The sequence below is a fragment of the Orcinus orca genome, chromosome 7 (genome assembly GCF_937001465.1).
Source record: "Orcinus orca chromosome 7, mOrcOrc1.1, whole genome shotgun sequence".
Taxonomy (NCBI): domain Eukaryota; kingdom Metazoa; phylum Chordata; class Mammalia; order Artiodactyla; family Delphinidae; genus Orcinus; species Orcinus orca.
Genome location: NC_064565.1, coordinates 92420113 through 92446111, shown reverse-complemented (window position 1 = coordinate 92446111; position 25999 = coordinate 92420113). Strand labels below are relative to the sequence as shown.

Sequence of the window (25999 nt, the reverse complement as noted above, 5' to 3'; positions counted from 1 at the left end):
GCCAGATTTGGCCCTCAGACATGTTTTGTTTGGCCTTTCAGGGATGGCCCCCACCAGGTTTTAAAGTTGCAAAATACTAGCTAACATTTAAATAATTAGGAGTTTTCATGCTCACACAAAGTAAAACTCTCTGGTTTCTCTTAAGAAATCAGAAGCTCTGATTACACAAAAGCTTCCCTCATTCCTGGATGCAGCAATCAGCTTTACATACTGGACTCTGCACTTTCCCATAGTCTCTACCCCTCCTATCTTCTCCCCAAACCCACTGGCATTGGGTACATAATATGTTGCTGCCCTGCTTGTCTTATCCTCAGCCCATTTCATTTATTTATGATGGTACCTGGGCCCATGTGAGATCATTATGATTTAATCAATTAAAAAGTACTTTCCCGTAAATATTGATATATTATTTGCTCTTATAACAGCCCTTCAGATGGGTTAGACAGATGGTATTTACAAAGAAGGGAAAGCACTGTGACTCTGAGATGCTGCGTGACTTGCCTGAGGTGACAAAGCTGGTAAGGAGCAGAGTCCACACGTGGAACCAGGTTTTCTGATGCTCAAATTGCTGCTGCTTTCCCCAGTGTATTTGCTGGTGGCCATGACGTCCAGGAATTTCTAGATTCTTCAGAGGAAGGAACTGCTTTTATATCTCCTGAAGCCTTGATTGAGGTCATCTAGGAGAGTGTGAAGGAGGGCGGGGAGGTGGCAGACAGTAATGTGCCTTGAGTGGGAAGGTGCAATTGCTGACACAGGCACTCCTGTGCTCACTGCCAGCGCCAGCCTTGGAGAACAAGGCATGACAATTGGCTTAGCGCTAATGAGTGCAGTTTTCTCTAGGTCTGTGTTTACCAAACCTTTTCATTCCATAGACCTGTAAATGTAGAGGTATCTGTAGGGTTGTCTTATCCATGTCTTTTGCTAAAACAAATATCCACCTATTTTTCACCATCATTTCATAAAAGAACGTAGTAATGCTAAAAAAAAAAAAAACAACAGGCAGACAGCAATGAAACAACTTTTTAAAAGTCAAATAGATTTAAAATTCATTCTACTATGCTTTTTCTTTTCTCATTTTGCCTTGGATTGCGAAAAACATCACCAGACCAACACCAGCTGTTGGGACTAGCTTTTCAGAAATCCCGATTTAAGTTAAATGTTCTGTTCTGAGTGCTGAAGAGAAATCATCTAGTCCAAAGAAAGACATCAGAGAAATTAATTAGTGGATGCCTGAGTGTTTCCCATTCTCTGTCATTAACAAATGATTTGGGGATTGGGTGCCTGGTGAATCCAAAGTTCCTATTGTGATACGTATTTAAAACTAGTTTCTCTCCAACAGTAGTCGAGGCCGGTAAGCAATATTCACGCCTATCCTTCCAGTTACTTAGAGCACAGTTGTGATGGTTCTGGGGGAACAGGTAGTCCTACTTGTTTGTTAAGTTTAGTTCTTGGCTTGGACCATTCTGACCAGCTTGAATTGGGAAGCTCTAGACAATACCAAACGTGATTCTTCTGCCTTCTAAGTCACCTTTTCCTGTCTTTGGTCTCACATTTTATTTGAAATTATAATTATATCCAGAATTAGTTCTCACTGCAATATCAGCTTTACTGAACGGTGAGAAATTTCTATCATAAAAACAGCCATTTTTATTACCATTATTTATCCTGGTGAGTGCCAGAAAAAGATGAGTGTGTGTGTGTGTGTGTGTGTGCACGCGTGCGTATCCTGTCAGACTCTCCTTGCCTCCTCTTCCTTCAAGCAAAATTTAGCAGCTTGCTTAGCACTTAGGAACAGTCCCCAGAAATGTCACCTGATTCACCAAGATTCCCTGCCCACTCCTTCGCTTGTTACCCCCTGGGAAAGCTGTCTGTCTGGCTAGTGAATTCACTGGACAGGAGGCTAAGTCCAAAGGGTGAAACCTCCTTTGGATGTCCACTAGCGTCTCAAACTTAATATGTCCCAGGGCTTCCCTGGTGGCGCAGTGGTTGAGAGTCCGCCTGCCGATGCAGGGGACACGGGTTCGTTCCCCGGTCCGGGAGGATCCCACATGCCGTGGAGCGGCTGGGCCCATGAGCCATGGCCGCTGAGCCTGCGCGTCCGGAGCCTGTGCTCCGCAACGGGAGAGGCCACAACAGTGAGAGGCCCGCGTACCGCAAAAAAAAAAAACTTAATATGTCCCAAACTGAGCTAGTAGCCCCTCCTCCACTCCTGTAGCAAACTGCTCCTGCTGCAGGCCCCCCATCCGCCTACCAGCACCTTTACCCATACGGCTCTTCATGCCAAACACCTTTCTCCCACATTCCACACCCAACCTATCAGCAAGTCCTATCAGCGTCACCTTCAAAACATGTCCACTCAAAATCACCACAGAATCGTCACTTCCACTGCTACCACCTGAGTCCAAGCCACTGTCATTGTTCCCCTGGATTTTTGCAGTAACTGATCACCCCCTTCAGTCTGTTCTTCCGGCTACAGCTATAGTTAATGTGTACATTAGATGATATCACCTCTGATTCAAACTATCTAATAGCGTCACCTCTCAATCCAAGTAAAAGCCAAGGACGTATAAGCCTGGTTCCCCATCACCTCTCTGCCCTCATCTCCCAGTACGTTCCCCCTCCTTTACTCTGTTCCAGTCATACCAGCCTTGTTTTGCTCCTTGAGCATATGCCAAGCAGGCTCCCATGTGAGTTTCTATGCTCATTTTCCTCTTCCCCAGATAGTGGTGTAGCTGGCTTCCTTACCTCCTTCAGATCTGTATGCAGCTGTCACGTTCCTGAAGCATCCTTGACCACTCTATTTAAAATTTTTGCACACACTGCCCGCCCCGCCGCCCCACACTTTCTCTCTTCATTCTCTGCTTATCACCACATAAAGTGGTGTTTGATTTTTGTCTGTCTCCCTCTCTGGTTCCATCACGTATGGCTATGGCGGTCACGCTTTGCTCAGCCTGTGCAGCCGTGTGCAGAGGCCCTGCTCTCTCCACTAGAATGTAAGCGACAGAAGGTCATGCCTTTTTTTTTTTTTTTTTTTTTTTGCGGTACGCGGGCCTCTCACTGCTGTGGCCTCTCCCGTTGCGGAGCACAGGCTCCGGACGCGCAGGCCCAGCGGCCATGGCTCACGGGCCCAGCCGCTCTGCGGCATGTGGGATCTTCCCGGACCGGGGCACGAACCCGCGTCTCCTGCATCGGCAGGCGGACTCTCAACCACTGCGCCACCAGGGAAGCCCGGTCATGCCTTTTTATCTGTGTTGCTCACTGCTCTATCCCCAGGGCCTAGAACCATACCTGACATAGAGTGGGGGCAAATAAATATTTGGTGAACAAATTAATTAAATAAATAAAGTACTGTTACCAACATTCCGCCCACTTAATTGGGTCAAACAGTTTTTCATATTACAAAAAATACTGTTCATCATAGAAAACAAAAATAAGAAAGCCATCCATTATCTTACCACTTTGGTGCATATCCTTTCATACTGCTTCCTCTGCAGATTATTTTTTTCCCTAAAAAATGGTTTTATACTGTACCTACTACTTTTAACCCAATCATTTCACTTAGTATATCGTGAACATCTTTTTATGCCGGTAAATATTTGTCTAAAGCGTCATGAATCAGTGAGTGAAAATGGTGTTTTGATGCATGAGCATACTGATACACCCTTGATCTGGGAAGAAGTAGGTGAGGATATTATCCAGTGTGCCCAACAAAAGATTGCATGAGCTGGGGGAGATCATAGCAACACCTCCTCTTCTCCCTACCTCCCAATAAGTCAGACATATTAGGTAGAGGGGTTATCTGTTACAGAGAAAGGATTTCATGCTCTTGTGACTCAAATACACTTAATGTAGGAGGCTAGCTCATTGAGAGCCTATCTCCTCGGGCAGCCTCGTTCTTAAAACACATGGGCTTCCCTGGTGGCGCAGTGGTTGAGAGTCCGCCTGCCGATGCAGGGGATGCGGGTTCGTGCCCCGGTCCGGGAAGATCCCACATGCCGCGGAGCAGCTGGGCCCGTGAGCCATGGCCGCTGAGCCTGCGCGTCCGGAGCCTGTGCTCTGCAGCGGGAGAGGCCACAGCAGTGAGAGGCCCGCGTACAGCAAAAAAAAAAAAAAAAAAAAAAACACAATCTACACAGACTTGATTTGCTGTGTCTCTGAACTGCAAATGAGCAATGTCTTATAACCAAAATCTAAGATCCAAATGTGCCGTTGATTATTAGCCAAAGTCTGGTTAATATTGGCTTTTAGAAGAATAAGCCCATTTTAGCCATAATATTATCACTAAATTAGTCTCATTAAAGACCAGTGGTTATTAGCACTTCAAGCAAATAGATAACACTTCTTTAAGCTCAGTAAATGAACACAGCTCTTTATGTTCTCTGTAAGACTTAATATTAGCCAGACTTTGTAGCTAGTTTTCAAGTTAGCTAATTAAAAGTGTCATTGGGGCTTTACTCTCAACAGATTAGCTGCATGAATCTATCAGGGCTCAAACTACTAAAACACAGGATGTTATTTTGATAGATTTTGAAAGCAACCGTTCTCAGTCTCCTTCAAGAATTCCTTTTCCCTCGGATGACTTCTAGTACTAAGGTTTTCAAGTCGTCTAACCTCCTGATCTCCTGATAGCCCCTCCCCCTTCCTTCATTTTCTCCAGAGATCTCATTCAGCAAATTTTATAAATATATATGCTGATAGCAACACTCTAAAAAGGAGTTATAGACTATCTGCAAAAGTGTCATTCAAAGCTAAACAGATTGATAAACTTTGAAAAAGGAGCTCTGGCAAGTTATATATTAATTTTACTGTAACATACATGTAGCTTTTTATTTACCAAGAAATCCTTCAGAAAGTTAAAAAGTGTTTTATTCTAAGATTAAATGAAATCTATAAATTATCTAAAATCATTTTCTAAGAGACAACAAAAAAATAAAACTCATGGCAGGAAAAGTGTTATATTCTTGGAACCGTTGAATACTGTAAGAATTTGAGCTAAGATCTATAATGTGATATAATCTGTCACTTCTATAATCAGACCCCAGAATAATCACAACCCAAATTACTTCCCAAGTATTTCTACTCCGGGCTTTAGATTGTTGCTAAGAAACTTAAGCACAATTTCTGAAAGAGCTGGTAAGAGACCCTTATTTCCCATACCTATCTTCCAAGATATAATATCTGATGCAATCTTGCCACTTTTTCACCCAATGAGATTAGCAAAATGAGGTATCTACTGAAATGATTGAAGCTTGTTTCTTCCACATGGGTTGCTATCGCAATATCTGCCTTTGATTTAAAATTGTTTTTCCATTAGCTGGGAGCATGGTTGGACATACGAGTCCTGTCCACATCCAGTCTAATGTAACTATTTCAGGAAGTGTTTGCAGCTCATATCAAGAACACCAAATTGCATCTCCCTAGGGATGCTTCACAGTGCTTTTTGCTGATTTCAGTGGGGGTGCGTGTGCCCTCCAAAGGAAAGATACTGCAGCCCTCTCAATTCTGTACAGATTACCTAACCTGGAGCACATATTCTTGGAGAACACGGTAATATTTCATAAATAAATGGTTTTCCTTTCTAAATTATTCCTTATGCACTTCTACCTGTATTCTTCCTTTAGACTCTTATGATTTAGAATCAAAATTGGAGGTTTTCCTTTGGTGTTATCTTTTTTTTTTTTTTTTTTTTTTGCGGTACGCGGGCCTCTCACTGTTGTGGCCTCTCCCGTTGCGGAGCACAGGCTCCGGACGCGCAGGCTCAGCGGCCATGGCTCACGGGCCCAGCCGCTCTGCGGCATGTGGGATCTTCCCGGACCGGGGCACGAACCCGTGTCCCCTGCATCGGCAGGTGGACTCTCAACCACTGCGTCACCAGGGAAGCCCTGGTGTTATCCTTTTTATTGTGTGTGTGTGTGTGTGTGTGTGTGCGCGTGTGCGTGTGTGTGTGTGTAAGAGAGAGAGACAGAGACACACGACACACAGGAAGGGAGGGAGATCTTTCCTTTAAAGCCTGTCTATTACATGTGCTGAGATATTTTCATTCAGACTTTTTTCATTTTAATCATTGGGTTTTTTAATGCCAGTTATGCAGCTCAAATAACTGAGCTTCAGGGAAATGGCGATATTACTGAATCTATCAAAATCCTGCAAAGGATGTGCCTGACTTAGTCCCTTTTCTCTCATGAGCATCAGGGCTTGGTGGGAACTGAGTTGAAGTTCCCAGAAATTAGTCAGGTTAAATGAGTCTTGATGTATTTGACTCAGTGTCCTGGTCCAAAATAGAAGAGGACCCCCTACGTGTTTTATATAGACTACTGCCTTTGATTTCTTAGGCCATTATTTCTGCATTTTTAACCCCAAGTACCAGCTGTGTAATATAAGGGAAATGAATCATATGTGACCTTCTTCCCTTTTGATTTTCATCTTTTCTTACTTTTCTCATTGGAACAATCTATAAATGAAGCCTAAGTTACCCTCTCAGTATGTCAGGAAATCCTAAAGGTGATAAAACAGAAAATGTTGGCACTAGAAACAGTTGTGCTAGCTGGTTTCCATGATCCTTTAGCAGGTTTCTTCATTGTTCTTTGGTATCAGAGAACTTGACAGTGCCACCTGCCAGTGATGCAGTTTCCCTTGATGGGTGAGTGAAGTGTGGGGTTGACTCTCCTTATCACGTTTGTCCTCTGGCTTTGACATCAGGGCCAACCAGAAGAAGTTGCACTGGCATGAGCAGGGCTGTCCTTGTGGTTGGCCTCTTGGTGAAATGCTGTCAGACCTGATGATGAATAGGCCTACAGTACAGTGAGGTCACTTACCGCACAGAGAACCCTAAACACAGCCGCCTCACCAGAAACAAAAGGCAGCACCATCCCGCAGCAAAGAGGCCGTTTACCAAAGGATTGCCAAGTCAGACAACTAGCTGTAATCTGTAGCTTTCCGTTCCTAACATGTTGAAGTTTGGACGGAACATTGGAGAAATTAGTAGTTAGTTACCTTTTACATAACATTTTAGTAGAAACTTGAAGCATTTCAAAATGCAGAGTGTGTGTATAGGTACGTGCACCCTCACACACACACAAATGTGTATTTGGAAGAGCTCCTAGCTGGGTCCACATCCCATTTCCTCTAGGCCTTTACTAGCTCAGGCTCTGTCATTTTCCTTACTTTTCTATCTGCAGCTTTGGCTTCTATACTAGCTTCTTCATTTTAGCATATAGATATGCCCAAGTGGCTCCCATCTCTAAGAAAAGAATCCTTTCTTAGTCCTGCATCCTTCTGTAGCTATGGCCTAGTTTCTCTCTTTTAAAGTTAGTTTCTTAAAAGAATATTCCACAGTCCTTCACCCCTCTGCAGTCTGGTGTCCCTCTTCCTCCTGGATACTGTCCTAAGGTCACTGGTGAATTCCCCTTTGCCAAAACCAGCAGGCACCTTTCAGGCCTCATGAGAGTCTTCCCCGGATTATGTGACCTCTCCTCTGCCTCTGATGCCGTTGACCCTCTTTGTCCTTGAAATTGTCTCCTTCCTTGGCTTCCTGGATGCTGGCTCTTCCGCTTTTTCTCCTGTCAAACTGCTTCTTCCCAGCTTTCTTCCTGTGGCCGTTCCTTTAATAGTATTGTTTTGCCAGTGTCCAGTCTTTTCCGTTGCACTCATGTGTACTGTCTCGGGCTCTTCCTCATTTTCATGTCTTCACCTGTAGGCACACAGCTCTCCTCCCTGGACTCACAGATGACTCCACTTGGACATTCCACACCTCTGCCCCGACAGCTGAGCTACCCTGTCTCCCCAAAGGTGACTCCTCCTCATTATTCCCTGTGTTAGTACATGGAACTTCCATTTACCTACTGGCCCAGCTGGAAAACCACGAGCAGTGCCAGGCTCCTTCCCAGCCTCCGTTTCCCATTAGTCTTCATGACCTGTGGATCATTGGAGAAAGCTGTCTGTGGTAGGCCATTTCTCTCCAACCCTAGGGCAACCATTTAAATTCTGTTCAGGCCCCCAACATTTCTCACCTAGTTTATCTCCAGAATTATCCATCTCTTCAGTCTTTTCCCCCTTCTGCTGTCAATGATCTTTTAAAGGCGCAAATCTAATGCTGTCCCTTCTCTTGCTTGAGGCGCTCATCTCTTTGTGGGTAGGCTCTTCTCTAGGCATCTAAGCCCTCGCATGTCTGGCTACACCCTAACTTCCTGAGCTCACACCCTGCAGTCCCCCCAGCCCCCAGCATGGACACATATACACATATATACGCATACAGAGCCTGTTCCCTGAAAGAATTATGTTCGTCCTGGCCTCTCTGCTCTTAGCCATGCTGCACCCTCTACCTGCAATATCCATTCTTCCACTCCTCCAGATGGATTCTGACCTGTCGGTTCTCTGAGACCTTTCTTGAACAGGTGTCCTGCAGGCTCCACTCAGCCCTGCACTCCACGCTGGAGCTGGAGCTGTCTGTTTACTTGTCTGTTTATCTCACTTGTCTGTATGTATTGGAAAAAAAACTGTGTCTTCTCCAAATTTTCTGCCACATACATACCCAGCATCCGCTCATTGCAGTGAAAGTGTGCGCTGATTTTAGCTTCTGATTTTAGGTTCTTAGCTGTAGTGACGAGTCACAGAGGTCATAAGACGGGGCTTCATCTGCATTAAATTCCTGGGCCATATGGTGATCACAAGTTGTGTTTTCTGACCAAAACATGCAAACAATCATCCATCCTTTATTGAATACATTAATAGTAAAATTATCAAATGAGTTCTGCCATGGCTCTCAAGGGGGTGCCAAACCTTGCCTCCCAGACGTGAGTGGGTCCCCTAGCAGTGCCCGAAGTGGCTGCAGGTTCATCTCTGGTCCCCTGCAGAGCCCTATCCTCTCCTAGTCAGATCTGCCAGAGGCAGCTTAATGCTACCCAAGCACACCGCAGGCCTCCGGGTTCTCCACAATCCCTTCCACAACTGAGCCCTGGGAGGGCCTGCTTGTTCCATCCATTTCCTAAAGAGCTCCTGTCAGACGGGCCAGGTACAAGGCCAGTTCCTTGTACACCAAAGCCACAGTGGGGGAAACCCTGGGGATCACCCAGATGGGATGTTGCCTGTGCTTTTCGGGGCTTGGCTTTTATATCATTATTTGCCCTGCACTTCCCCTGTGGACATCAGCCTAAAGAAGATATTCAGAGAAAGACAAACACTGTATGATATCACTTATATGTGGAATCTAAAAAATACAACAAACTAGTGAATATAACAAAAAAGAAGCAGACTCCCTGATACAGAGAACAAACTAGTAGTTACCAGCGGTGGAGGGCGGACACAATATAGGGTGGGCGTGGGTGTAGGAGGTATAAGCTAGTAGGTGTAAGATAGGCTACAAGGATGTGTTGTACAACACGGGGAATATAACCAGTATTTTGTAATAACTGTAAATGGACTGAAACCTTTAAAAAAAATGTGTAATTTAAAAAAGAAAAGATATTCCAAGAATGTCGTGCCAATTCAGCCTGCCTTGACGGCTCCAGCAATGAAAAAGAGGAACAAACTGACGGGGTCATCTGGCCCCGCCTTTGAAATCCTTTCCTCCTCTAAGCAGAAGAGCAAGCCCCTACCTCTAAATAACTGCAACAGATCTTTTTCTTCTTTTATTTACATTAAAAAGCATCCCTGTAAGAGACACATTTTAATGCTGCTCAGTCTTCCCTCTCAGGAAATTTATTCTCATATTTGACTTCAGTGCTTTCTTGATATAATTTCCATCCTCAGAGAGAAGAAAAGCTGATTGGCATTATCTGTCTTAAAAGTCTGTATTTTTTATGGCCACCAGTAAATCTCCTGGACACAACATCTTCTCCAAACACAACAAGCTCAGTTCCTTTATCTTTTCTGCATGTATTGCATTTTCCAGTTCTTTGTGTCGTTAGGCTGACCTCTTGTAAATTATAGTCTTAGACACTGAAGAGTGCCAGAGAGGAGACAGCAGATACGGTGCTTCTGGAGGGGCTTAGAATCGCTTCCAGAGGGGAAGAGAAAATAAATATGTGAAATATATTTACACACAGAAACACTACATACACAGCTCACTTTAGCTGTGTAAATAATGTTTAAGGAGTATTAGAGATTACTGTGTCCAAAGTTGGCCGGTTATTGTGAGAAGAGTAATGAACAGTGTTTGGAGGCAAAGGGGACCCAGCCTAGAGAGGAGAAATTGGAAATTCTCTTTGCTGCTCATCAGTTGTGTTCACTGAACATATCCGTCTCCAGCCCTTAGCACAGCACCTAGCTCATTTTAGGCACGCAGTAGTGTCTGTTGACTGGATAACGAACTGACTAGCTGTAGTACTCTAATAAGTGTATACCAGTATGATTCCATTTGTAAATTTGCAGTTAATTCTTATATCCTGTACTCTCAGTCGTGGAAGTTTTAGGACTTTAGAGAAGAACTTTAAGTAGCAAACATTAACGATATGCTACCCTGCATTTGTCCCTGCTAGAGTTCATTTCAGTCACCTTCCTTCTAACTCTTTCTCCAGCTGGCCTACATGTGTATAAACCAATGGAAAAGGCAGGAGCTCATCTTGAAATGATTTTCCAGCCTGCTTGTTTAGTTCAGTCCGTCTGTTTCTCAGCCCTGCTGCCACATTGCCTTCATTTTACTTTACTTAAGGGATTTCATTATGAGGCAATTGCCTCTGAAAAAGGTTATTCCTCCCATTCAACCACACTTAGACATCCTCTGTGCCCATAGTAGATTATCATACTTTGCTACCCTCGTGACCTCCACTGAAAGACTGCGTCCTAGGCTTGCTTTTCTGCACGTGATGTTTGGGTCTCAAGTCATCTTGCAAATACTGATATACATTTTTAAATCTATAAATGCAATCTCGTGTTCTGGATTGGATCCTTGAACAGAAAAAGGACATTAGTGAAACAACTGGTGAAATCTGAATACGGTCTAATTTACATAATAGTTCATTTCTTAGTTTTGATCAATGCACCATGGTTGTGTAAGGTGTTACCATTAGGGGAAGCCAGGTGAAGGGGATAAGGGCACAAACATTTCACAAAAGGAGGAAATGTTAGGAACTCACGTACACGTGAACATCCTGATTATTTTCAAAACAATTTTTCAAGCATGAGAAAAATTGCAGACTACCAAAGTGTACTTCAGATAATTCTAGGCTTTGTAAGGTAAAAAAAAGTAAAAACCCCTGTTCACACTCAGCCCCGCTTCCGTTCATTTTCCTCCAAGGTCTGCTCCCTCCGTTCCCAGAGCTTCAGCTGTCCCTTCTGTGCTGCTGTCAGAAGTGCCCCTGGCTCGTCCACATCTCTCGCCCCACATCCGCTAGGGCCAGGCCTGCTGTCCTCCACACAAGCACTTGATATTTAGCACGATTAAATCTCAGTGCTTCTCCCCCTCCCCCAGCAGCCTGCCCTGTGTTGGCCAATGACATCACCATCCTGTCTCCCAAGCTAGGACTTCAGAGTCGCCTTCAATTCCAAATGCTGTCAGTTCTTCCAGAAGTTCTCCTGTGTCTACACACTCACCCCTTTCGCTTTCGCCTTGTGGTTACCCTGGAAGAGCCGCTGGGGTACGTGGTCAGGACTGTCCCTGCCTGCAGTCTCTCCACCCTCCCGGCTGCCTTCAGGAAGTGGGCATGACCAAACGCGTCAGTGTTACTTTCCTTCTTTTAAAAAGGACCAATGGCTCTATATTGCTGCTGGCCTGAACAGTCATAAACACCTACCTGGAAGAGAGATGTATTATATAGCTATATTAGATGGTCAGCTCAAACCCACCTCCCTCCTTCCTCCACCTTCATCTCCTGGAAAGTAGAAGCACAGGCTTTTGGCATCAGAAAGTCCTGGCCTTGAATCCCAGCTTGTGACCCTGGGCAAATTAGTTTTTGCCTCTGAGCCTCAGTTCCCTCTCACATAAAATGGAGGTTGTACTTACCACGCGGGGTTGTTGTGAGAATTAAATGATGTACGTTGAGGGCCACACCTGAAGCAGACTTCTCTTATTGTTAATCCTGTAGGGGGTCATGAGGAGTAGCCCTCTCGATCATCTCTGTCATACGTGTGTGTTATTGAAAATGGAAGTTGGTCATGTCTCATGGTCCCTCCTGGGACCGTGGTCTACCTTCTACAGTAGGGGGCCCTCTTTGTAGGGAAGCTTCATCCCGCATGGAGGGATTGAGCACTTTCCCTACACCCTCCCCAGCTGGGCTGGGACTATGTGCTGCTACCTGCCACAGGTTCGGCCCCAAACCATTAGAGTTGAAGGGAGCCTACCCTTAGGAACTGAATTTTATTCCCCAGAGTATAAGGGCCGTGTCACTCACTTGGTCTGTTCGCACTCTTGTGGATGAAACAGGAATTTTCAGCAGAAATCTTCAGAGCCTATCATATATTTATCAGGAGTGCTCCAAACTAGAATATGCCTGTCCCAGACCTCCATGGGGGATGAACTTCACCTCATTGGCTCAGTGCCCTTTTTTCAGTGGCCTAGTACGGGAGCTGGCGCACAGTTGTGCTTAATCAGAATTGGATGGCTAGAGAGATGAATGGAAGGGTAAACGACTTAATCTCTAGGATTTGTCCAGTAATGCATACTTAATTGAAAGACTGAGTAATGAATTCCCCAACAAGCTACGAGTTAGGCCAGTGGTTCTAAACCTTGGCTGCACTAATCACCACGAGAGTTTTTGTTTGAAGACTGATTTCTGGGTTCTACCCATACTTATGCCCTATTATTTTCAAAAGCTTCCCAAGTGATTCTAATAGACGGCCAAGGTTGGGACCTACCATGCTAGACCAATCTAAAAATATGTACCCTGTGCATATAACTCTTATTTTCATGTTACCATGTTGTGTTGTAATGATCAGTTTATGTATCTTTCCCTAGCTTGACTTTATTCTCCTTGATATGCTCTGATATGCTCAGGTACTGTGACTGTCTCACTCATAATTCATAATTCCTAGTGCCTGGCACAGTGCTTGGCATGTAGCAGATAGTCATAAATGTTAATTGAGTTGGTGGCTTCTTTCATTTAGGTGGTACTATGCAATTTTCTTGTATCCTAAGACAAAGAGAAAATGCTAGCACCATGAGTTTTGTTTTGTGTATACGTGTGTGTGTGTGTGTGGTGTTTTCTAACCATCTATGCTTCCGTACCTGTTTGCTTGTCCCTAACTGATTTGTTTTTCCTGTTCACTCACCGTCATTTATCCAGATGCTATGAATTGACAGTAACCAAAGATATTGGACTTTGTCAGGGAGTCTCAATTTGAAATATTTTGTCCCATTATTCCCATCTGTACCTGGGTTCCAAAACTCATCACTGTGCACGTAAGAGGATAGCTCACTAAGTGGTGTTTGGCACTGCCATCTCCCTTAATGAAAGCCATAGGAGCCTCCAGGCAAAGACACACAGGTTGCCCCCCCAACTGATTTTCTCAACTCTAAAATCTATTCATCTAGACATAGACTAATAGAGCTGGAAAGAGATTTAAGACACCAAGTTCAGTCACCTTCATTAACCAATGAAGGATCTGAAGCTAGGTGGGTTTTAAGACTTCCCTGAGATGACACAGTTTGTTAGGGACGCAGCTGGTACAGGAAACCTGGCACTCTGGTCCTCAGGCCTGGACCATTGCACTGTGCTCCTAGCACCCTGGACTACATCAGAAATCAAAGATCACACCCTTACTCCGTTTTTGGTATTTGTGTTAGAAAGAAAAGTATCTGGAAAAAGGTATTATTACAGGTTTCTCAGAGGATGTGGGGAGGAAGAGTATTAGGTGGAAAGGGATTCTTGAATGAGACTTGGAAACTTCTCAGAAAAAGTGTGTTTTGTGGCAACACCACAATTTATCTGTGTTTCTGTCTGTTTTCAGAATTTTCCCCAGAGAATACCTCCTTCAGCAGATCCACCTGTATTCCCTCGCTGATCTGCAGCAGGTAAGCACTTAGAGGGGCCATTTCATTTCTGTTTTCTCCCTGGGAAAATGTTTTTGTTGATTATGGCTTTGGCACTGAATTCTGCCCTCATTGGAGTAGTTTTATTCACAAGCCCTAATAATCAATTATTTTCTGTTCAGAATGAGAAAAGAAAACTTAGTATAAAAAGATATTCTAGGACAATAAGAAATGCTGGCAAGGATATAGAGAAACTGGAGCTCCCATACACTGCTGGGAATGGAAAGTGGTGCGGCCACTTAGGGAAATAGTTCGGCAGTCCCTCAAAAAGTTAAACGTAGAATTACCCTGTGACCCAGCAATTCCACTGCTAGGCATATACCCTAGAGGGTTGAAAACATATGTCCACATAAACACTTGTACAGGAATGTTCAAAGCAGCATTATTCATAACAGCTAAAGAGTGGCAACAACCCAAACGTTCATCAGCTAATGAATGGATAAACAAAATGTCATATATCCACGCAGTGGAATAGTATTCGGCCATAAAAAGGAGTGAAGTACTGATACATGCTACAGCACGGATGAACCTTAAGAACAGCACGTTGAAAGAAGCCAGACAGAAATGAATACCTATTTTATGATTCTTATTTTATGTGGACTTCTCTTAGGATGTCCGAAATAGGCCAATCCATAGAGACAAAGTAGGTGAGTGGTTGCCAGGGCCTGGGGAGAGCCGGGGGTGAGGAGTGGCTGCTAGTGGTGTGCGGTTTCCTTTGGGGCTGATGAAGGTGTTCTGGAATTAGTGGTGATGGTTGCACAACTTTGAAACTATACTAAAAGCAGCCAGTGAATTGTATACTTTAAAAGAGTCAATTTTATGGTATGTGAATTATATCAACAAAAAAAGTTGTACAAGGGAAAAAAAGATATAAAAGGCAATGAATATATTAAACTCTTTGACTTGTGCTCACGTCAAACAGTTGGATGACGCTAAATTTTAGTAAAACACAACAGAGCATGTAAGAGTCAAAATCATCTTCTTATACTTTTATTTGTGTACGTATCTCCTTTTAATGACTGACCAGGTTAGCAGCCGGGAAGAAAACCAACATTTTGTCTGTTCAACCCAAAATTCTGAATATGTTAAGCTTTGGTTAATCATTTAAATCAACAGCTCACTCCCTAAGAAGCTTTCAGACACTACATGAAAGCATTGCTTTCTTTTCCATATATTGTGGATTCTTTCAAGAGTCAATGACCAAAAAAAAAAAAAAAAATTGTGACAACTTTCAGAACATCTCAAACTGCTGTGATTCGGTTCTTTTGTTTCTTGCTGTTTTGTCCAGAAGAAATGAGGTCAACTTAATCTGTGTTCAGATCCTTCACTCATTTTTCAAGACTTAAAAAATAAGTAAAACCTTGAAAAGTAATTTAAACTAAGAGTTTTGTGTTCTCTTTATCCCACCAGAAGTAGGCAGGTTATTTTAAAAGGTAGAAATAGTTCTAGAGCATTTTAGTTGGAGAGGGTGAGAGAATACTAGGGTTTTAATTTCCACTTGTACATCCAGTTTAAACCTATTTGCACATATCAGCTCCTTCCCCTCCTTCAGTCTTGCTGTCCTTTACTACGTAATCAGGCACCAGTGATCTGCTGACTGGAGTGGAAAGAGATACAGTTTTAATTATGATTGCCCAGTGGTGTTCAAGGGGAAGAATCAGATACAAGACCCAGTTTACATTTATATATTTTCTAGGACTCTACCTGATCTTAGTATCTGAGGACCGAGACTCTTATCACTGGAGAAGTATGTTTAAAGGCACCAGTGACATCTTCTTGTAAAGGTGGTTTAAAATAGAATGGGTGGGCCCCAAAGTGAGTACTTCTTGAGCAAGCCTTTCAAAAATGAGTTTTGATACCAGATGAAGAGAAAGACTCAGTAATTCCGTATTCATTTTACGGTGTCAAAGTAGTGTAGCTATTTGGCATAATAAAGCCTTCTTTTTTAAAGCTTTCCTATACCCTGCTGTCTTTTTTTCTTTTCTTTTTTTTCCCTCCATTGTAATAATCAAACCATACATGCCGAGCAGCTTACCTAAATCAGTGGCACCAGTATTCTTGGTGGGCCATCAGCCTCGGAGCCCCATAAGCAGCTTAATCAGTTTTCAGCCTCCGTAGTAAAGCGATAGAGGCAATCAACAGCTTATCAAACTCCCTGTGGGCGGGGGCAGCCAGAGCTCCCTTCACCCATTTACTCCACAGTTCACTCTAACCTGGTTCTTTGTGCCTGGATTTAAGATCCCCAAACCTATCGTATTTAGAGGAAGTTTAATTCAATTATTTTTTTCTGCCTGAGGTGGGTTAAATTGGATTTAGCTTTTGATCTGTCTACATTTAGGCTATCAGTACTGAAGGGCACCTCTGCCCCATCTTCCCTTGGTTTCAGAGTAAATTTCTGGCGTGTTTTCTGGATCGGAACTGTTCTTGCAAATAGGTAAGAAAAGGTAACACAAGAAGGGGGAAAAAATACTGTTGCTTTGTGACAGAGCGTGTCAGGGGTAGCAGGAAACCCAGCCTGACTGACCCAGCTCCCAGCCCCAGCGCGGCCTGTACCATTTCAGCCTCTGTCTGGGGTCTGCATCACCCTGTTTCAAGTCAGCTTCAGGAGTTTCAGAGCAAGTTGTTTCTCCCATTTGATTCCCATCCTTACTCCTAAAATAAAGGTCTCTATAAAAGCATCTCTTCTATCATATGAAATAACTATAGCAGAATGAATTTCAGTTTATAACTTTTGCAGGGAAGAGGAAGAAACTCAACCAAGTAACTGAAGAATTAATCTCAAATAATGGCAATATGAATATCCTTCCTAAAGGCCTAGATTCCTTTCTACAAGTTTCTCTCAAGTGAATTTGAGTTTTCCCATTAGCTTTTATTTGAAAAACAAAATGTAGATATCTTCCTCTCCAGAAAGAAAAAAAAGGTAAAAATTTAATAAACATGGTAAAAGGGGATTTATAATTTAAGTAAATATACAATAATCTTAAAATAATGTAGTAAACAAAACACTAATACCACCCAAATAAAGATGCTGAAAGAATTCTGGTAGCAAAAAATGTGCAACCTTTTTCTCTCTCTCTGTTTTCATTTTTATAAGTAACAATCCCAAAAGTTTTAGCAGGTAGACTCAATTCAACAAATTGGCAGAAGATTTCAAACTCCCTTAATGCCTCTGAAATGACATTCAAGACAGTTTGTTCTCCTCTTCTTAGTATTTGAATTCACTGGCCTCTTTGCACGCACTCTCTCTACTTTTGTACACTTGGACCTGGGAAATAAATAGCACTCACTGACACTGCTTAGCAAAGGGGACTCCCTCTAGTTGTTCTGGGAGCTGTAGTCACCTGCCCACTGGCCAGTGAGTGCTCAGCGTTGCCAGTTATTGGCAACATTTGTAGCTTATGCCAGTGCAGAGTCCCTAATTGTCTTTTTTTTTTCTTTTGGCTGTGTTGGGTCTTCATTGCTGCATGCGGTCTTTCTCTAGTTGCAGCAAGCGGAGGCTACTCTTCATTGCGCTGCATGGGCTTCTCATTGCGGTGGCTTCTCTTGTTGTGGAGCATGGGCTCTAGGCGCGCGGGCTTCAGTAGTTGTGGCTCGTGGGCTCAGTAGTTGTGACTCGCGGGCTCTAGAGTGTAGGCTCAGTAGTTGTGGCGCACAGGCTTAGTTGCTCCGCGGCATGTGGGATCTTCCCGGACCAGGGCTCAAACCCATGTACCCTGCATTGGCAGGCGGATTCTTAACCACTGCGCCCCCAGGGAAGCCCCTAACTGTCTTTTTATTTCACCAGTAAATAAGTTGCTCACTGGGTTTTCCTAGCACAGGCAAAGGTAGTAGTTGACCCCCACACAGTCATTACCTAATCAGTGGTGGCATTTTAACATGTAAGACAGAGCAAGTATCAATACTTCTCCTGTCCTAGTAGCAGGACCAAGGAAGGGCGAAGAAGATGGGGGCAGAGACTCTCCAAATCCCGGGAGCTGGGTGGGGGGGTTGAGGAGGGCACACCCGTTTGAGTTATTCATTTAAGTTTGGAATTTCAAATGAATTTCTGTTCAGCAAAGTAGATATTGTTAGAAGAACATTCAACCTATGCTCTTTGAATGTAAATCTGACAGAATATACTGGTTTTTTAAAAGGTAAAAATCTTATAAACAAACTTTCAGGAGGTTTGAATGCATGGTGGTGTTTTGAAATGATAGAACAATTCCTCAGAAAGGATTTGGCAGGCAATGGCTAAGCGTATGTGAATGAATGGACTGGTGCTGGTGCGTGTTTTTAATGGGGAAATGGGGCTGCTTTCTAAGAGCTTTTTTCCCACTTGGATACTTTGAGAAGGGAAAGTAGAATAGAATTTATGTTTCGTTATTTTCAGTCTACCCAGCATTATCAGAAATTCAAGGGAAGACTTTACAACAGGAATACAATAAAAAGATATGCTCCAGTGGGACAGCAGAGACAATACTGTAACCCTCAGTGCGTTAGCTTTTTGTGTTAGTTCTCCCCTTTCCCTGTTGAGTGTGCGACAAACCTGCTCCTTACTCAGATCCCTTTGGTGCTTTTAACACTGACAAGAACGTCCCACATCTTATCAGCAGAATACATTAGTGTATGTGAGTTAGCGTTCAAGAGATCCTGGCTGCTATTAAGGAGCAAATCGGAGCCATGGTTTACTGTGTCATTCCTCGGACCGTGTAAGTGATAGGAGGCTTCTTCTGAAGTTCCTTCTACTTGCTGAAAGGAACGGTCAGACTTGACTTCTAAATTGTGGCTACCTGTGCTCTTGTGACAAAAACCTAAAATGTCTATAAATGACTAACTCTTCTGGTGTTACTCACCTTTGGGACGTATGTAAGTTAAGCAGTGAATGATTCTATTTGTACCCGATCCGTGAGAAAGGGTACTGGATGATCCCAGGGGTGGGGCGGTGGGTTAGGGTGGCCCCCTCCTCACCCGCTCCCTCCACCGCTCACCACCGCACCTGCCAATACACACACACACCTCTTGTGGGACCATCTCAGGAGCTGGCTTCCCCATTGTTCACCTTCCCTGGGCCCTGAGTTTTCAAACTAGCCCCTGCCTCCAGGTTAAGGCCATTCGATTCTAGTTAATATGAAACCGAGGCATACCTCATTTTATTGCATTTTATTGCACTTTGCAGATATTGTGTTTTTCACCTATTGAAGGTTCGTGGCAACACTGCATTGTCAGATAATGGTCAGCAGCTTTTAGAAATAAAGTACTTTTTAATTAAGGCATGTGCTTTTTGTTTGTTTCTTTTGTTTGTTTTGTTTGTTTTTGTTTTTGTGGTAAGCGGGCCTCTCACTGTTGTGGCCTCTCCCATTGCGGAGCAGTGACCTCTCCTGTTGCAGAGCACAGGCTCCGGACGCGCAGGCTCAGCGGCCATGGCTCACGGGCCCAGCCGCTCCGCGTCATGTGGGATCCTCCTGGACCGGGGCACAAACCCACGTCCCCTGCATCGGCAGGTGGACTCTCAACCACTGCGCCACCAGGGAAGCCCAAGGCATGTACTTATTTTTAGACATAATGCTTGTACACTTAATAGACTGCAGTATAGTGTAAACAATTTTCATATGTACTGGGAAACCAAAAATTCATATGACTCGCTTTATGGTGATATTTGCTTTATCTCAGTGCTCTGGAGCTGAACCCACAGTATGTCTGAGGTATGCCTGTATATTACCTGAGAAGAGTAAATTATTATTTTGGCACAAATTCTTTTGTCTTATTAATAAGTTGAAAGCACAGGATAATCAACTGAGGTGAGATAGATTTCAATAGATAAGTTTTAATTATGAGAAAATGATGGAAGAGTCTGAAATTTGGAGTACTTACTAAGAGATGTGAAGTGGGAAGGGTGCCAGGGGAGAGGACCCATAGCCCTCAAGAGCCTTGAAAAGCGAGGAGTAAATCAGATGCATACTGCCTTTCCAGAGGGCCTAGAACAGTCTGAACTGTTTGTTTTATGCTAAAGCAATGAACATTTATACTAAGCAACTGGGCATGTAAATGTTCAATGAATCAATGGATGGATGGATAAATACACACACATACATACAGTATCCTGAACTCATTCGCACTCTCTTCCTTTAAAAGAAAAGCAAACGAATTAATTTAACATAAGCCCTTAAACAAAATGATATTAGTAATGCTGGAATTGACATATATACGCTAATATATATAAAATAGATAACTAATGAGAACCTGCTGTGTAGCACAGGGAACTCCACTTCACCGTACAGTAGAAACTAACACAACATTGTAAAACAACTATACCCCAATGAAAAAAAATTTTTTTTAATTTAAAAAAGAGGGAGATGGGGCTTCCCTGGTGGCGCAGTGGTTGAGAGTCCGCCTGCCGATGCAGGGGACACGGGTTCGTGCCCCGGTCCGGGAAGATCCCACATGCCGTGGAGCAGCTGGACCCGTGAGCCATGGCCGCTGAGCCTGCGCGTCCGGAGTCTGTGCTCCGCAACGGGAGAGGCCACAACAGTGAGAGGTCCGCGTACCACAAAAAACAAAAACAAAAACAAAAAAAAAAGAGGGAGATGAAAAAACAAACAAAAAAAAGAAATGCTACTTTGTAAAATAATGCACAGAATTCTAAAACCAAATAAAATCTCTGCTTTTTACATATTGGAGCAACAGTGGGTTGTTCAATGTTGCAAACTTTCTGAACATTAAACCTTCTTGAACTGCTAGCTGGCTTTTCAGTTAGCTTTTTCTCTAGTCCCCCACACCCATGGAGTTCAGGAATTGTCATCCTTGTGACCTAAACATTTGTCAGAATTGGCTCCTGAAGAAACAATGCAAATTGGTGGCCCTACCATGAAGATTTTCTAGTGTGTTCTAGCTAGTGAGTACAATCACCAAAAGGTGACGTTTAAGGCATTTCGAGGCCACTTTTTAAAAACATACTTGGCTGAATACTTCTTCGAGGAAGTTTGCGAGTTATTTTCTGTGGCTCTGCCCCACCAAGCAAACACAGAATCAGAGAATGTTATTCTCTGTGGGTGCTATTCACAGAGTCAGCAGACAAAGGCTGAGCCTAAGTGGGCACCCAGCACAGCTGCCCTTTCACCGAAGAAGTAACAGGTGATGACCTTTATTCACACGAGGGCTGACGTCTTTGAATCTGCAGCCCCCAGGGACACAGTGCCTCAGTGCCCACAACCAAGTCACTGGTCCCCAGGCCTCAGGAGCCCAAGGAACTTGTATTCATAGCCTCTCAGCACCCCTGATCCCCACGCCATTGTCCACCCCAGCCTTAGCGGTCAGTTTAACTAATTAGGAGCATTTGGATTTAACCAGCAGAAAAACAAAGCGTGACAGCTCGTCTGTGTTGCTCCATGGCCAGAGCCTGTGTCCCCTGCAGCCGTCACAGCCTTCAGAAGCCCCTGAGCATAATCTGGGACGAGACCAGAATGAGGCCTCCATTAAAACATCACTAAATCTCTGTTAGCAGCTTTCATCAGGGTCGGTGCAGCCAGTGAATGAGTTAGGAAAGAGGACCGTAAGTCATTCGGGGAACAAATCATTCCTTTTAAATAAGGGGGGTTTTAAACAGTGAATGTGGGTGTTTCAGGGTGAAGTGAAGGGACCGAAAGTTGCTCTTTGAAGGACTGGCAGGTTGGCAGCAGGGCAAATGGAAAGTCACCGTTGTCAGGAGAGCAGGTGGGAACAGTTCCTGCCTCACGGTGTTTCAGATCCCGGGGGGAGGGGAGAGGGAGAAGTGACAAGTACCAGGACTGGAGCCTGGGTCTTCTGACTCCTTCCCTGAGGCATTCAGTCCTCGGAGGCCTGCCGATCGTGACTGCTGGCGTTTTGGTAATGGGGCCGACTAGCCGAGTGGGTTCATACAGATGATTAACAAGGTGGTAGCGCAGATTGTTCCTTGTGCCAGCTGGTTAGCCTTTGCCCAGAGAAAACTTTGCCTGCCTGCAGATCCAGGCCCCACACCTGACTACAGCCACACACTCAGCCCACAGATGCGGTGAAGGACTGGGGAAGGCCGACGGGGGCTGCGGCAGGAAACGTGGCTAGCCAAGGGCACAGTTCTTGCTCCTGTTGGGAAACGAGGTCAGAAGGATGACCTTGGGTGCTGAGTGTTGGATGGAGGGGCTTGTCGTCCAGGTGAGAACGAGCTCAGAGATAAGGAGTCCAGAAGCCAACCGTGAGCCCCTCGAGTATAAACAGCCTGCTAGTAGATGAAGATGCAACTATACCCCTGGATGGTGCTCAGTCAGCACTGAGATCATTTTCCTGGAGTCCACTTTCCTGGCCCCCACGTCTACTTTGGCTTCCAGCCATCTGGGTTTTGTTGTTGATTTGGAGTTTGTGTTGTTGTTGTTTCCCACGTATTAAAAAGCATTGTAATACTGACTAGGTGAGGGCCTGGTTTCAAAGACAGTTTACGTAAAGATAGAAAGTAAGGTTAGTGTCACTCTTACTAAAGGTGGAATTGCACTCTTCCCCCTGCCTGACCCCTCAGCCTGCCACCTCACACATAAATATCTTTTGATCCAAACCCTTTCTTGCCCCCTCCTGGTGACTCAAAACTAACCCATCATGTGATCAGAGAAACAAATGCCTACCATACCTTTGGTTGGTTAGTGGGGCATGGTTCTGTGTATTAGTTATCTAGTGCTGCGTAACAAATTACCCCACAACTTAGTAACCTAAAACGAAAGTAGACATTTACTGCCTCCCATGATTTCTGTGGGTCAGGGAATTCAGGAGCAGTTTAGTTGGGCAGTGTGGGTACAGAATCTGTCAGGAGGCTGCAGTCCTGATGTTGGTTGGTCAGGACTGCATCATCTGAAGAAGCCTTGACTGGCTAGAGCATCTGCTTCCAAGGTGGGTTACTCCCCCAGCTGGCAAGTTGGTGCTGATTGCTGGTGGGAGGCCTCTGCTCCTCCCCACATGGGCCTTTCCACGAGCTGCTTAATGAGTGTCCTCATGAGATGCTGGCTGGCTTGTGAGTGACCTGGGAGAATCAAAGCCACGTGACCTCTCCTTGGAAGTCAGCATCACTTCCACGTTCTGTTCACTTGAAATAATCACTAAGTCAGGCCCACGTTTCTGGGGCGAATTAGACTCTACTTTCTGAAAGGAGGCGTGTCAAAGAATGTGTGAACATATTTTAAAACCACCGTGTTTTGTAATAGCATGTTGTTTTTGTATACTGTGTTACTACCTTTTTAATACCCACTTTATAGGCAAGAAAACTGAGATTTAGAAAAATTAGCTGGCATACCAAAGCTACACAGCTTCTGCTCAGTGACTGAACCAAGACTGAAGCCGAGGTTTTCTGACTCCTTATCCAGTGTTCTTTCTGCTGTACCCTGAGTGTATGTGTATAAAAAAAAGGCAGCCTCTTGGGTAATGGCATCTCATACTTGCCATTTTTATGGCACAGAGATACAAAGGGGAAAAAAATATTTCCGAAAAGCTCAAGAGGAGAAATACATGAAGTCAGTTACAATTCTTGTAGTTATTTCCTATATACAGTGTGAGAAACATAAGGAAGCAAAAAACCCCTTATCATACATGATACAGTCACAGGGAATAGCCTTGGGCCCCAGAAAGGTGTTTAGGTACTTTTCTCTCACATTTCTTTTATTGCCCTGGTCAAACTTCCCTCATGCCACCAACAGCCAGCATGAAAGGGGCCCCAGGAGTCCTTCTGATTCTTCCTTTCTATTTGGTTCAATTCAGTAAATGCGTGTTGACTGTGCCAGGCACTGTGCAGCAGAGGAGGCAAAGGTGAGTAAGTCACAGTCCCCTCCCTCCCTGAGCTCACAGTCTAGGGAGGGAGGCACACAAGCATTTTTTTTTTTTAAGTCAGGGGGAGTTGAACTCAGGGTACTCAGGAAACACATCCAACCCAGTGTGGAAGATGATATTTCACAAAGATATCCACAACAGTATCTCCCATCCCACATTCCCTTCTTATGCTGAGACTTTGACATTCTTCCTATTGAGAAGTAGCATCTTTTTTTTCTGAATTTGGGTGGGCCTGTGACCATGGAAGTGATGCTATGTGACTTCTAAGGCTAGGTCATAAAAAGTGAGACAGCTTCAACCTGCCACTCTTTGGGAACGCTCACTCTTGTAAACCAGCCACCATGTTTTAAGGAAGCCCATGCTAGCCCGTGCAGAGACCCCACAGAGAGAGGCCACATGTAGTCATTCCAGATGACAGCCATCATCAACCACCAGACATGTGAGTAAAGATACCGCCAAATGACTCCCCACCTAGCCTTCAAGTCTTTCCAGCAGAGGCTACGATGAGACTGCAGATACCATGGAGGAGAGACAAGCCGTCTCTACTGTGTCCTGTCTGAAATCCTGACCTGCAGAATCTGAACATATTGACTGTTTTACACCACTAGGTTTGGGGGTAATTTGTTTTATAGCAATAGTAACTGGAACGCCCAGTAACCTGGCTGTCAGGGAAGGCTTCCGACTGGCTGTGATTCTAGATTAAGAGGTGAGGCTCTATAGGCATGAGCTAGGCAGAGGGCAATGGGATGAGGACTTCCAGGCCTTGGTAGCTTCAGACCCCTCAGTGACCTTAACCCACGGTGTTTCTGGAATGGAGGCAAGCAGGAGAAAACTCTCATTGCTGACTTGGACATTTCTGAAGAGTAATTTTCATTACTGATTTTGACAGTTCTGTCTGCATGCTTCAAGATTTTGATAGCTTGTCTCAAAACATTCATGGTATAAGTATGATGGTATCACATCACTTTCCTCAGAAATGAAAGCGTCTGTGATGTGCCTAAAGCAGCAAAGAGTGTAGAGTTTATAATCTTTCCATCCCACCTGCACATCTGAAGCATGAGCCCAGTTCTCTATCAAGAGAACTGCCTAAGTGGTCTCTCTATTCATTTACTCATTCAGCAGATATTTATTTAGCACATACTACATGCCCGGAGCCATGCCGGCCCTGAATTTGAGAGGGCTCATTTTCTCAGAAAAGGACTAGTGTTCCTTGATGGTTATGGTCAAACCCCTGTATTCTGCCTGGGTGCCAAGAATTAGTAGAGGCTACCTATAATCCTGCTGCAACCTAGTGACATCCGGTGGGATTTTACCCCTTGATGTCTCATGCCAGCCATTCTCACATTTGTGGTTGGTCTACAAGGGGCCAGAGGGATTATAAGAAGGCTCTGTCTAGTCAGGTGTCGAGGGCTGATGAGGTTTCTAGCACTTTCAAAATTCATTCGCTTGGCCATCATTAAAAAGTCTACAGATAGGGCTTCCCTGGTGGCACAGTGGTTGAGAGTCCGCCTGCCAATGCAGGGGACACGGGTTCGTGCCCCGGTCCGGGAAGATCCCATATGCCGTGGAGCGGCTGGGCCTGTGAGCCATGGCTGCTGAGCCTGCGCGTCCAGAGCCTGCGCGTCCAGAGCCTGCGCGTCCAGAGCCTGTGCTCCGCAACGGGAGAAGCCACAGCAGTGATGAGGCCCGCGCACCGCAAAAAAAAAAAAAAAAAAAGTCTACAGATAACAAATGCTGGAGGGAGTGTGGAGAAAAGAGAAGCCTCCTACACTGTTGGCGGGAATGTAAATTGGTGCAGCTACTATGGAAAACAGTGTGGAGGTTCCTCAGAAAACTAAAAATAGAATCACCATATGATCTAGCAATCCCACTCCTGAGCATATATCCAGACAAAACTAAAATTTGAAAAGATACATGCACCCCTATGTTCATAACAGCACTATTTACCATAGTCAAGACATGTGGAACCTAAAATAGGACACCAGTAAACATAGCTACAAAACAGAAACAGGCTCACAGACATAGAGAACAGACTTGTGGTTGCCAAGCGGGAGTGGGGAGGGGTGGGAAGGATCGGGCGTTTGGGATTAGCAGACGCAAGCTATTATATAAAGAATGGGTAACCAACAAGGTCCTACTGTAGAGCACAGGGAACTATATTCAATATCCTTTGATAAACCATAATGGAAACGAATATGAAAAAGAATATATATATATATATATGTATAACTGAGT

At 44.3% G+C, this 25999-nt stretch overlaps 1 protein-coding gene across 6 annotated transcripts in view; it reads left to right on the top strand.

Moving 5' to 3' along the window:
* PLEKHM3 (pleckstrin homology domain containing M3) overlaps positions 1–25999 on the top strand; it is a 184547-nt gene that overhangs the window by 87546 nt on the left and 71002 nt on the right. For 5 of the 6 annotated variants that reach the window (XM_004262790.4, XM_033428843.2, XM_033428834.2 and 2 more), the window contains exon 6: positions 13882–13945. In XM_004262790.4, coding sequence (XP_004262838.1) covers positions 13882–13945 — 64 coding nt within the window. Of the gene's footprint in view, positions 1–13881; positions 13946–16349; positions 19212–25999 lie in introns of those variants that run through there. The other variant, XM_033428862.2, reaches the window with a different exon arrangement.